The 12,607-nt window shown below is 41.2% G+C and overlaps 1 protein-coding gene across 6 annotated transcripts in view; it reads left to right on the top strand.

Annotated features, from left to right (window-relative positions):
* Positions 1 to 2,853: 2,853 nt before the first annotated feature.
* Positions 2,854 to 12,607, top strand: part of cdc42bpab (CDC42 binding protein kinase alpha (DMPK-like) b) — an 89,419-nt gene continuing 79,665 nt past the window's right edge. For all 6 annotated transcript variants that reach the window (XM_063901446.1, XM_063901444.1, XM_063901447.1 and 3 more), the window contains exon 1: positions 2,854 to 4,033. In XM_063901446.1, coding sequence (XP_063757516.1) covers positions 3,856 to 4,033 — 178 coding nt within the window. In that variant the 5' untranslated portion in view covers positions 2,854 to 3,855. The remainder of the gene's footprint in view (positions 4,034 to 12,607) is intronic.

The following is a 12,607-nucleotide window of genomic DNA, read 5'->3' as shown; positions in this document are numbered from 1 at the left end:
AGTTGCATGGATGCTGTTTGCCCAGCAGAGGGCGCTGTAGTGACACTGAGAAGCTTGACCTTGAAGACACTATACATAATAACTACATAAATACAAATTATTCCACTAAAACTGTATCCATGTACTATTTTTACCCAACTGTATTTTATTTTATTGATTCTCCTTTATAAAACTTTTTTTTTATTTGAAAGCCATAAAAAATAAATACACATGTTTTATTTAATAGATGAAGATGTTAAAAAATGTAATATTGTGTGTCGACTTGTTGTCAGTCAAAGCAGACTGTTTTATCAAATAGAATTAACTTGAGTATTTCCATTTCCTGCTACATTATAATATTAAAAAAGTAATTTGATGCCTTAATTCACTATCAAGATTCAGAGCAACACTACAAAATATAGTCAAGTAATTATGATGTAGTACTTTAGAAAAGAATGGAAGACTTTTTTGATCCCTTGTTACCCAGAAGTATTCATATATAGTGAACAAACAAGCAACATTTTAGCAATATTAAGATAATGCATCAATAATTCAACAATACTTTTTTTTCCTATTAACAATTGAGTCCCTGTTAACTCTCTGTCTGGTCACAATGTTTGAAAATGGTCACCACACCTATACCAAAAGAGTGATAACAGGCTCCATAAAGACAAGTGTGGTTAGCTATATAACCCACAAAGGGCGATTAACATGGGAACAATTCATTAAGTGCGTTATGAAAACTGAAAAAAACACATCAGTAAAGATATCCTAAAGGCATATACAGAGATTTAAAAAATGGATGAAATTAAACAAAGAAAATTGAATAGTTATGTTTTACGCAAAAGGACACATGTGCTTATTTATATTCATATTATAATTAAACTCAATGAAAAACAATAGAGTACTTATCATGTGTCTGGATTTAATTTTAGAATGTTTTTTCCCTCTATGAAAGTGACCTGATTCTGCAGTGCCACGCGCAGAAGAAGATCATAAATGTTGTTGCTTACAGTGAATATTTCCCATCTCAGAGTGGTTACACATAAAAACTATTGTTTGGCTGTTTCTGATCAACAGTCATGCCAATGCAGTGTGCTTCACATTAAACTCGGTCATCAACATCTCCTCCATTGGACACATCTTTGCATGCTTCGTTGTTTTATGTGCACCCATTTCATCACAGTGCTTCTTTGTGCCATTATTTCTCTCCCTTACACTGCACAGACTTACAGCAAGAATCCATTTAAATGGATTTATATTGAAGTGTTTTATTTTATGTCACTCTTTGTTGCTGTGTGGCACAAAGCCCTCTATGTCTGCACAGTTGTTATGCATGCCGTTAATCATTAATAGATGTTCTTTGAGTGGCGATAAGCACCTCACTACAAAAGGACAATGATAGTAGAAATGTAAAATGACCTTTTGATACTTCGATTATAATTTATGTATGGCATGGCAATGAGTGTTTTAGTGTTTTAAGGCAACATATTGTTAGTTAATAATGTGAGCAGGATGGCCACTTTATTTGAACAGACAAGTGCCAATAGGCAACCACTTGCAGATAGTTAGATGTATTGATCTGCTATTTAGCTATTGCATTGATCTGTGCATGTGAAAAGTGAGACATCTTGCAGAAAGATAACAGTTCAAACTTTAACCTTGAAGTCTGTTTATCTTTAGAAAGTTTGCTCTCAGCATTAAAGCTTCTGTGTTCTGTGAGAACAGTCCAAGGGGCAGATAACACGAGACAAACTCGACACACCTTTGATGCTGAGACATGGGATAGGCCCTCAATATATAAGAACTGCAATAAGAGTTTATCCTTTCTAATACAGTTTTTTGGGAATGTAAACCACAGGCCTACTGACACCACATATGTCTGATGTAATGTATGCATGCAGAAGCATCCTTTAAACGTATTTTTATACTTTTTTCACACTGTAAATAGCAATTCATTGAGTTGTTTATACATTTAAAATGACATACGAAAAATAACATGTATATGGGAAACAGGTACAATACACACACACACACACACACACACACACACACACACACACACACACACACACACACACACACACACACACACACACACACACACACACACACACACACACACACACACACACACACACACACACGGCATATATTGGCACAGACCACACCATTGCAAAGCTTTATCTGCCATAATAATATGAGCGGTTTTTTTTTGTTGCAATTAAAGGGACAGCGGTCATTGTTATTCCGATCTGAAGGAAAATGTGTCCTCTCCAGACCACGTCACCAGCAAACTGACAGACAGCCCGCAGTTTCCATTCACAATATTGACAGCCCCCACCCAACCACCACCATCCCACACCCCCACCTCTTCCGCACAGCAGATGCTGTGACCGGCGCCATGATGATGATCTGGGATTTTGCCTGCAGCAGCAGTCAGAGATGCTAGAACACTAAAGATAGGCTGCTAGCTGTAAAGAAATGGACGCATTCAAGTCATGGCAAAGCAAAGATGGCCGATTTGAGGGAAAGGTGCTCTGCGCATGCGTGAAAGTGGACCACATCGACATTTTTCGTAAAAATGACTCACATCACGGTCTCGAAACGTATCACATTGCAGCTAAATACATTCTCCATCGAGTAAGAAAGAGGTAAAGTGTTTTATAGAGCTAATAGATTGTGCTTTTAGTGCGTTTAAGCAGCGTCGCTAGCTTAGCGTCCATTTGTAGCTCATTCATATTTTACAAACGAGCAATTCTTCCCACAATCCTGTGCGATGTTACGGATAGAGCTATCTATTTGGTTGTCTTTCCTGTCGAACGTCTCTGGTAGCAGGCTGCTGGTAGCTTGACTGTGCAAAGACGGCAAGAAGCGACCGACCGGCGGGGGAGGCAGGCAAGGCAAAGGAAAGGACAGGGGGAGTTTAGGCTGTGTCCCGTATTTGGAATAAGCAAGACTAGACTACAGTTTTGCTCTTGACGTGAAACCAGCTCCTCTGTAACCTTCAAAAACGGCCTGCATTTTTGACGGCTAACTTACTGCCGGGCTGTTGGAACTCTTGAACTAACCACCGCGTTGAACTGTGAAGAAACTAAATAGACATTTGGACGAAGAATGGGATTTAAAGAACATATCTGCCAGCACTGAGTTGTGAAAACAAGGGAATATTTTCCAGTTGGATGGAAAACAACTACACTGTCGAAAGGGGCCAAATTCAGTAAGGCTCTGTTAACACTGTGCATATTGTATGTCAACTCCCGGGGGAAAAGGAGCAACGATGGCATTTAAGAAGCAAGAAAAGTAACGTTAATGCTAGCTCGCTGGCTAGCTACATAGCTAGCCTAGCAGCTAACTAAGCCTGTGTCGCCCTTCCATTCCTGGAGCAGAGGAGGGGCGCTGAGGCTTTGTAGCATTGCAGATCTGCCTTGCATTTTTGGGTCCCTGCAAGAATGGAGAATTCTAAATATCCACCACAACAACTCAGGGGGATCTGTTGAACCGAGTTGATTGGATTCTTTTCCCATTTCTCACCGAGAGAAGACCAGAAAACTGCCACTTGACGTTTGGATTTCATCAAATCAGCCGGCCCGGGGTAGCCAGGGTCTGTAACTGTGACTACTTATTTTGCCCTGTGGGGATAGCTTTTATAAAATGGGGACGTGCTACATATTTTAGACTCTGGATCTTGACAGGGAGACCATGACCTGGCCGGTTTTAACGCCGATTTAGCCCAGGCCAACTAAAAAAGTTTTATTATTTTCGGGACACATTTAAGAACTTCTCTACAGGCCCACTGTGTGCTAGGCCGTTGGCTTATTTCCCCTCCCTATCCCCTTCATCATCATTCATTACTTTTAAAAACCCGGAATAATCATGTCGGGAGAGGTGCGTTTGAAGAAGCTGGAGAAGCTGATGCTGGATGGCCCGGCTCAGTCTATCGGCCAGTGCCTGAGTGTGGAAACACTGCTGGATATCCTGGTGTGCCTCTACGATGAGTGCAACAACTCCCCACTCAGAAGAGAGAAAAATATCCTGGAGTTTTTGGAATGGGGTAAGCAGCAAGCCTATTTTTATTTTTTTTATTTGCTGTTGTTTGACTCGTGCTTTTTTGGTAAGATGATAGGCTCATAATGTTGCTGGTGCAGTGGCCCTCCCTTCCCATCACATTCCTTTTATAGTAGCAGTGGGGCTCAGTTGGCCTCCCTAAAGCAAGGCCACACGTTTAATTAAATGTTTTATGCAGGAATCACACATGACAGCATGTTGAAGTTACCATTAAACAGGAGACAATAGACACATGGGAAAGGTGGTACCACGTCGTCAAAGAGTATCCAAATACACAGAAGCACATCAGACTGTAGTGAGGAAGAGCTTAACCAGGCCCACTCAGAGTTTGATATCAATCCAGGAAAGATCTCATAAAGGTGTCTTATCCTCCAGGCTACCATTTAATTATTACGAAAAAAGTACTCTTACATAAAGTGTATGCCTTTCTGTCATTGAACCAACCCTCTCAACTACTTTGCATAGCAGTTTGTTTTCCTTTTTTAAGGGCGTGTAGGTTGTTGATACCTAGCTGTGTCCTATCATTGACATTGTTAAAATAAAGAGTGATCTTTTGTTGTCTTCGCTGTAACATACCCAAAATATTTCACCCATGATTCAAACAGTTCCTAATAAGGAAGGTAGTTATGCAGCAAGAGGTTTTTCCCATTCCTGAAGGTTAGATAAAAACACACAGGAGGACCACACACACACACACACACACACACACACACACACACACACACACACACACACACACACACACACACACACACACACACACACACACACACACACACACACACTCTCTCTCTCTCTCTCTCTTTCTGCACAAATGATTGAGTTGTTGGTGTGTGACATCGGGGGTTTGGTTTGTGCATGAAGCAGGAATGTGAACAACTCACCTTTTTCTATCTGGTGCAGAGGCCCAGCTAGCTGCCGGAGCATGCCTGGCTGGCCTGCTTGTCTTTTAAAGCCCTGAAAGAAGTGCTGCCGCACTGTGAGGCAACACAGGAGTAAATCCCTGCCCTTCATCGAGACAAATAAAGGATACACCAGTCAGTATAGGAGACAACAGCATAGTGGAAAGAAGCTGTAGTTCTGCTTATTTGCTTGCATCTTTATGCTTTCTTTATTTGTGAAACAGCTTGAACAGGCAGCAGTTGTGCCTATTACAGAGAGGCAGTGTGAGACAGACAGGATGGCAGTTAAATCAGTCAAATGGTGGTTGCGTTTGGCTGTGGTTGCTCAGTTGGTTTACCCCACCAGCCACCATCTGGACAACCTATTCTGTGCTAAATGGAGCTCTTCTGGCTGGTAAAATACTGGAAGTGGGTGGATTTGGTTTCCCTTTGGAGCATCCTGTTTTTTTTTCTCCCAATTGTTAGTCCCCGGTCGATCAGCAAAGCTGGTGCTAAAAGGACTGGTGCCCTGTGATTGCAAAGTGGTGCCTTCATCCAGACATTTCCCTCTGTTGACACTAGAAACTCTGACGGAACTCGGCCAGACACAACACACAACATGCAGATGTGTCCAAGCTGTCGTGGTCCTATCGAGGTCCCATCGAGGTCCCATGTTGATGCCTGTAACTGCGTTCCGCTCTGGGGAGATTTACATGAAAAATAAGCCGCCTTTCACATAATATGTATTAGTTTAAATCAGTTGCAGAGTCTGTACCTAGTTGTCGATGAAACTGACTCTTTTGTCACCAAAGACTTTAAGGTAGACTGCATTAGTCAAGATTGGTGATATTAGATATTTTGGAAGTGTCACCATGTGAATATTGGCCAGAGACTCCCTTATGGCTTGAATAGAAAAGGGAAATAGGAGTCTTGATATAACTTGTTCTCCCAAAAGATTCTTAACCCCTCCTATTAAAGACAGTCATTACAAACAAGAGGTTTCTATTAAATGCTAGATTAACTTTTCTTACCAAGTAACTTAAGTTAACCTTAGATAACTGTACGCTTCTGGCATTAGCTAACAGATGTGGAGGAACCTAGCAAGCTTTAAAAGGGAAAATGTTTAGGATTTCTCAGCTGTTGCTAAAGACAATCATACTTGCTAAAAGGTTGACTTCAGTTTATTTTGATCGAAAGTCTATTTTTTCCCCAAAGCAAGACAGCCATATAGGGTCCTTTTTAAAAAAAAAAAAAAAGGGTTTCTAAAAACAGTTCTTTAGTCTAAATGGTTGATTTAGGTATAGTATTTCGATAAATTGGGAACGTCCACATGTTTGTGTTCTGCATTCTGAACCTGCTCTCGTATTCTTTGAGTAGCACAACGTTATGAACCACCTTGAACAAAAAATGTTTTACCAGGGCTCACTGAGAAACCTTTAAGAACAACTTTTTAAACAGGTAATTCTGGGTAATGGGAACGCTATACCACTTCTTATGTTTGTTTTATGTGATTTGAATCATGATGCATTGTCCCAGTAAAGCATTTTGGGATATTATGTGCCTTTTTTCATTTTTACAACAAAGGAAAGACAGACTACCAGATATAAGAGCAGTAGCAGGAAACGAGATGTCCATTGTGCTGGAAGAGAAGAAATGACTTGCTGTAGCGTGGTTATAGCATTTTGATGATGCAGTCCAAATGTAGCGGACCACACCTTTTGTGATGTAACCATCCACAAAAATATGTTATCACTGGGGTCAAGTCTTGTCTTGTTTGTGAGAAAGAAAAATCCCGCTTCATGCAACACACACTTTCAAGTGTTTGGACAATTACTAGCTAAATGTTAGCTGAGGAAGTGATATAACACCATTCCGACCCCGTGTTTATACTTACAACAGAACCAGAGAGTGCACATGACAACTGCAGCCTATAAGGAACAGATTGGATCAGACGGATAGCATTAACACGTACTCAAAACACAGTCTAATCTTACACACAGAAAAATAGTTCAAGATGGGCTCCATGAAACCTAAGACCTCTTGGACTTGTGATTGATCTGCCTTTGTCAGCCGCTTAGAGGCTACAGTTCTGACAGGGAAGATGGTACCTGTGTACCCTTTTTGCTACAGCGGCACAACCAGGACAAAGGTTAAGTGATGTTCTCCTTTTGTCCTGAGAATGATCCAGACAAGAACATTTGTTTTGGGGTTGTGCTTTTCTTCTTGTTTGGTGACCTCATTGCAGCTGAAATAGAGACCCCTATATGACCTGCAGCCACAAGAGAAAGTACACTGTATCCTGAGTCCTTGCACAGCAGTCACTATGTCTATTAATTACACCAGCTCAGGCCTGCACTTGTATCTATTCTCCTACGCCAAGCTCAATGCAAGACACCAAAGTTATGTCAACATCTTCCTGTTTTGTGTTTTTATCAGAAGTATTGCAAATATTTGTGGATGATTGATGAGGTTTATTAGGTCATTCTCAAGTTGATATTTGTATTTTGTGCCTCTACTGGGACATGTCTCCATGCTTTAATGTTCAAAACGCTCTTTATTTTTCTCATTCTGCCTGTACTGCAGCACTTCTTTTCACCTTCTGTCTGAAACCAGAGCCCAGTGTGCTGTGATTGGTTAGCTGGCCAGCTCTGTTGTGATCGGCAACCACTTACAGATGTCCCGCCCCTTAGCCTTTCTCGTACAATGTGTTGTAGCGCTAGGCTATAGAAGCGTGCAATACATAGTGATGTCACTAGGTTACGGTAGTGAACCAGGCAGTCCATGGAGGTTTTTCAGGCAGTGGGGGGGGGAGTGTGTGGGAGAGAACTTTGGGATTTTAGTCTTTGCAGACCATTTACATGCATAGAAACATACAGCTCTGGGACAACTGCAACATTATCCGTTTCTCTGGTTTTACTATTTATAGGTATGTGTTTGATTAAAATAAAAATATATATTTTATTCTATAAATACTGACAACATTTCTCTGTGTTGGAATTCAACGGACACTGGAATGGCTGCCATACGTGTAGAGATTGAGATTTATGAAAAATGTGGAGTGGTCTCTTAATTTTTTCCAGAGCAGGAAAGGGAAAACCCCCAAAAGCACAATAGGACCTCTTTCAACTTGTAGGTGTACCAACACATTCTCAGCTAGGAAGTGAAAAATGAATATATGAATGATTATTTTGGTTCCTTTCCGACCCTTGGTTCATGTGGTGGGATTTTAGTGTTTTAGTACATTTCAGCACCAACAGTAAAGATTATTGTTTTTAAATCGGATTTCAAACTGACTATTAAGCTCCTCCTTATTTATTAGTTTAGCCGTTTGTTGGATGTCTTTAGTGTTCAGGGATTTAAGTTGTGCATCCATTTGTCATAGAAATTCTGTTTTCCTACATTTCTCCCTCATTTCCTGCTTTTTGTTTGGTCCTGATCCCCCTCCCTGTTTGGGGAAACGGATTGCCGGGCAGCTGTAGAAAGAGGGCAGCCATGCCAGCACTCAGTTGGCAAACATGGGGGGAGGGCATCTAACCTTTTCTCAATCCAGACTGAATGTTAGCCGGCAGTGGCCAGCTGTTCAGCTGCAGCTGATGGTGCTCCACCCTGAAAGGCTTTCATTGGCAGCATGCCTCACACAGTGGACACACACACACACACACACACACACACGCACACATACACATACACACACAAGTTCATATTGTGTTTTTCCTAAATAGGCTATCTCATAGTTCACCGACTGGAGTCCCTCCCTGTTATTCCCCGTAATTGAACAGACCAGAAGAGCTATGCTGTGCCTTTATGAATATGAGTTGTGTTCATTCCAAAGAAGACCTTTTTGTGTCACATGGTTTTAAATTCTGCTCGGACGCCAATTCACCCCACCATGAACTAACCAGGCTGAGTGAAAGGCTAGCACTTTAAACCTCTGGCTGCATACTGACGCTGCAGCTATAAACATGCATTTAGATCATTGGAAGCTAACGGATAGCAGCTGCAGAAACATCAGTCATCTCGTTTGATTAGCCCTGTTTAGCTCAAGGTAAACCAGGCAGGAAATGTCCTCTAGTGCTTTTATTTTTAAGCTTTGTTGGATATCAAAGACACAATGGAAATTGTCAGGAATGGTTGCTTTGTAATAATAATTTCTCCATAAAGACATGGAGTTACTGAAATGGTTGCTGGTGGTAATTGTTGTTGAGCTAGATTGCAAGGCAAGTCATGTTTATCTTTAAAGCACATTTCCACAACGGGGCAATTCAAAGGGCTTTACAAAAGATGTTAAGACAGTGATAAAATAAATACATTTAAAAACTGTTATTAAAAAGCCAAGATAATTCAAAGCAAAACAAGCCAACAAAGGTTAATACAGGTATAAAATACAACAATGAAAGTCACAGTTTGATATAATAAAAGGCAGCTGCAAACAGAATAGAATATTTCAAAATGTGGATGTCTTAAATTATAAATCCAGCACTCAAATGTGAAAGCTGGCTGGGAATAATACATTGGCATCACAGTCAGTAGGAGATTTATGAATTCATTACAATTCTAATGTCAATATTAGTTTGTGACTTTAAGATCCTCTGCGGGCTGGACTTCTATCAGGACATCCTTGTCAACCCTCTTGTTGTTCTGCTGTTTCCTGTCTGGGCACAGAGGACAGGAAGTAACCACAAGGACTCGGTGAGCTAGTCCGGACCCAACGGGTACATGATGTCACACCAGGAAGTGGGACAGCTGAATCTCATTGTGTGTTCTGTGGCCCACTCGTGTCCAACTTTTTGGAGTTGTTGAAGGTGTGAGGTCACTAGCTTTATTTATTTCCTTTGCTGGTTGAGTCCTTTGCCTTTAATTTGTATGCATTCTGTTTGCTCATTTGAACATCTATGCTCTTTCAATCCTTTCACACACACAGGACACACACAAAGCCTTTGCCTTTGTCCTGAGTGGCCTCGAAAACAATCAGACATAACAGAGGGGCCCATACAGATCCTCTCCTCTCCTCTCCTCTCCTCTCCTCGCCTCTCCTCTCCTCTCCTCTCCTCTCCTGGTGTCCGCTACTGTTCCACAGGAGTTTAGTATCCCAAAGGGAGTAGTCCACAGCAATCTAAACAAGCCTGCCTACGAATACAAATAATGAAAGTAATTCATTTACAGAAGATCAGTTATCAATAGAGTGGTGCTGGGATGACGTATTTCTGTAGGCCAACCCGGAAGTAAACTGCGCATAGGTTCCTTTGACAAAAAAGCAATGTGATTTCTCCATAGGATTTTGGAATATTGTAAAAAATTAGCTCTGTGGAAAACGAACCTGTTTTATAAATGCATGTTTTGTTTAGCCGGATAATCTCCACATTTCTACCCTACTTTATCATTTTTTAATCATAAATCGAATTGCCAGAAGCAAAATGCTAACGGTATGCTATATACAGACGAGCAGGGTCACAGGACTTCAACGTCACGCCGACTTAAAATCCTTTCAACTGACTTTCGCACTTGCATATTTTAACAAAGCTTTTCTTTTTAGTCATACTGAGTTTAACTAGAAGCCATGGCTCTAGAAGAGGGCAAACACACTTAGCGGGAGTGTTTGCGTGTTCGGTGTAATGATGTACAACGTCCTTGACAACTTCTGTAATCCTATTCAGCCACTTGTTAACAACCATCGTTTTTCAGACACATAAACTCTTCAAGAATCTCCAGTGGGGGGGGTCACTGCTGATGTATTTAATGTGGTAGAACAACACGTGATCCGTCTCTTAAATTTGTGTCAACCACAGAAAAGAAAAGGAGTGAGCATCTTACCACAACCAGTAGCCTTTTTTATCGTGTTTTTGGTTAGATCAGGGGTCTCAAACTCAATTTACCCGGGGGCCGTTAGAGGTAGAGTCTGGGTGAGGCTGGGCCGCATCAGGTTTCCCACAAGAAAAGTACTAACAAACATTCCAATGTTATCAAATGTCTTTATTTTTATTTTTTAACACAAAATAAGATGAAAAAATAAATTAACAAATTCATAAGAAAAAAACCAATCAATCAGTAATAAATAAATAAAATGAAAATAATAATAATAATAATACAGCAGATATAGAAGACTGAAGAAACCACATATAGTTGCTGAGAATTGTAATTATTATTATTCAGATTCAAATATCTGTATTAACAGTTCTTTAACATTTCACTTTCTGAACATGAATGGAACATTGAACATAAACTGTTCTGAACATGGCTTCTTCTGCCTACTTCTTGCTGCTAGAGATCTGGCAGCGCTTCCTCTCGCATAGCCGAGCCACATTTGGCTTAAGCAGGGATGAAGCAGTTGAGACCCTCAGTAGGGCTTGAAGATGCTCATCAGTAAGTCTGGACCTGTACTTGGACTTATTGAAGTTCAACGTAGAGAACAGCTTTTCGCACAAGTATGTGCTCCCCAAAAGACACATGGTCCGCTTGAACATTCGTGAAAGCTCAGGGAAGCTGGGGGTTGAGTTGCACTGCAGGTCAATGAGCTCCATTTGAAGCACAGGAGGGGCAGCTTGCACATCAAAGGAGAAGGGGTCCGCAAAAATTTGAAATGTGGCTCTGTGCGTCTTGAAGTCTGCAAATCTGTGATCAAATTCCTCCTGTAGCTTCAAAATGACCTCCACATACTCCTCACCACTGAATGGTGTGCCTGCATCCATGAGTGCCTTGCATGCTGGAAAATGGCAAAGGTTTGTCTGAGAAAGCTGGGCTTTCCATAACATAAGTTTTGTAGAGAATGCTCTCACGTTGTCATAGGCAGCACTAACAAGTTGCCCCTGGCCTTGTAACTTCTTGTTCAGCAAATTAAGCTCATGTGTGATATCAACAAAAAAAGCTAAGTCCATGAGCCATTTGGGATCACTTAGCACAGGAACAGCAACCCCATCTTTCTCCATGAAGGCTTTCACTTCCGCTCTCAACTCAAAAAATCTCTTCAACATGTTTCCCCTGCTGAGCCAACGTACCTCTGTGAAGTAGAGCACATCCCCATATTCTGACTCCATTTCCTCTAAAAATAAGCATGGAACCTTCTGTGCTTTAAGCCCCTGGATCTGATTTGGTTGATGCATTTCACAACAAAAGACAAAACATTGTCAAACTTCAGGCATTTGCTGCAAAGAGCCTGCTGATGGATAATGCAGTGCAGAGCAATGGCCTCCTCCACACCTTCCTCTTCCAGTTTTTTTTCCTGGTGCCACCAGTCCATTTTTCCTCCCTGTCATTGATGGCGCTCCATTGGTTGTTATTCCAACAAACCTCTTCCATGGCAAACCGGCATTCTCAATGGCATCACACAGCTGGTGAAATATCTCCTGAGTGGTGGTCTGGCCATGCATTGGAATCACTGTGAGCAACTCCTCTATGACTTCAAAATTGTCATCAACACCACGGACATAGATTGCGATCTGGGCAGTGTCGGTGATGTCTGTGGTCTCATCAAGAGCGACTGAGTATACACTGAAACATTTTGCTTTCTCACACAGTTGATCATAAATGTCACTTGACAGGTCAGAAATGCACTCTGCCACGGTGTTGGCAGAAAGGCTGATGCTGCTAAACTGACCTTTATTTTCTGGACAGACAATACTTGCAGCCTGTAATATACACTTTTTGACAAATTCACCTTCTGTGAATGGCTTTCCTGCTTTAGC

This window comes from Eleginops maclovinus, chromosome 15 (genome assembly GCF_036324505.1).
Source record: "Eleginops maclovinus isolate JMC-PN-2008 ecotype Puerto Natales chromosome 15, JC_Emac_rtc_rv5, whole genome shotgun sequence".
NCBI lineage: Eukaryota > Metazoa > Chordata > Actinopteri > Perciformes > Eleginopidae > Eleginops > Eleginops maclovinus.
This window is presented reverse-complemented; position numbering and strand designations above follow the sequence as displayed.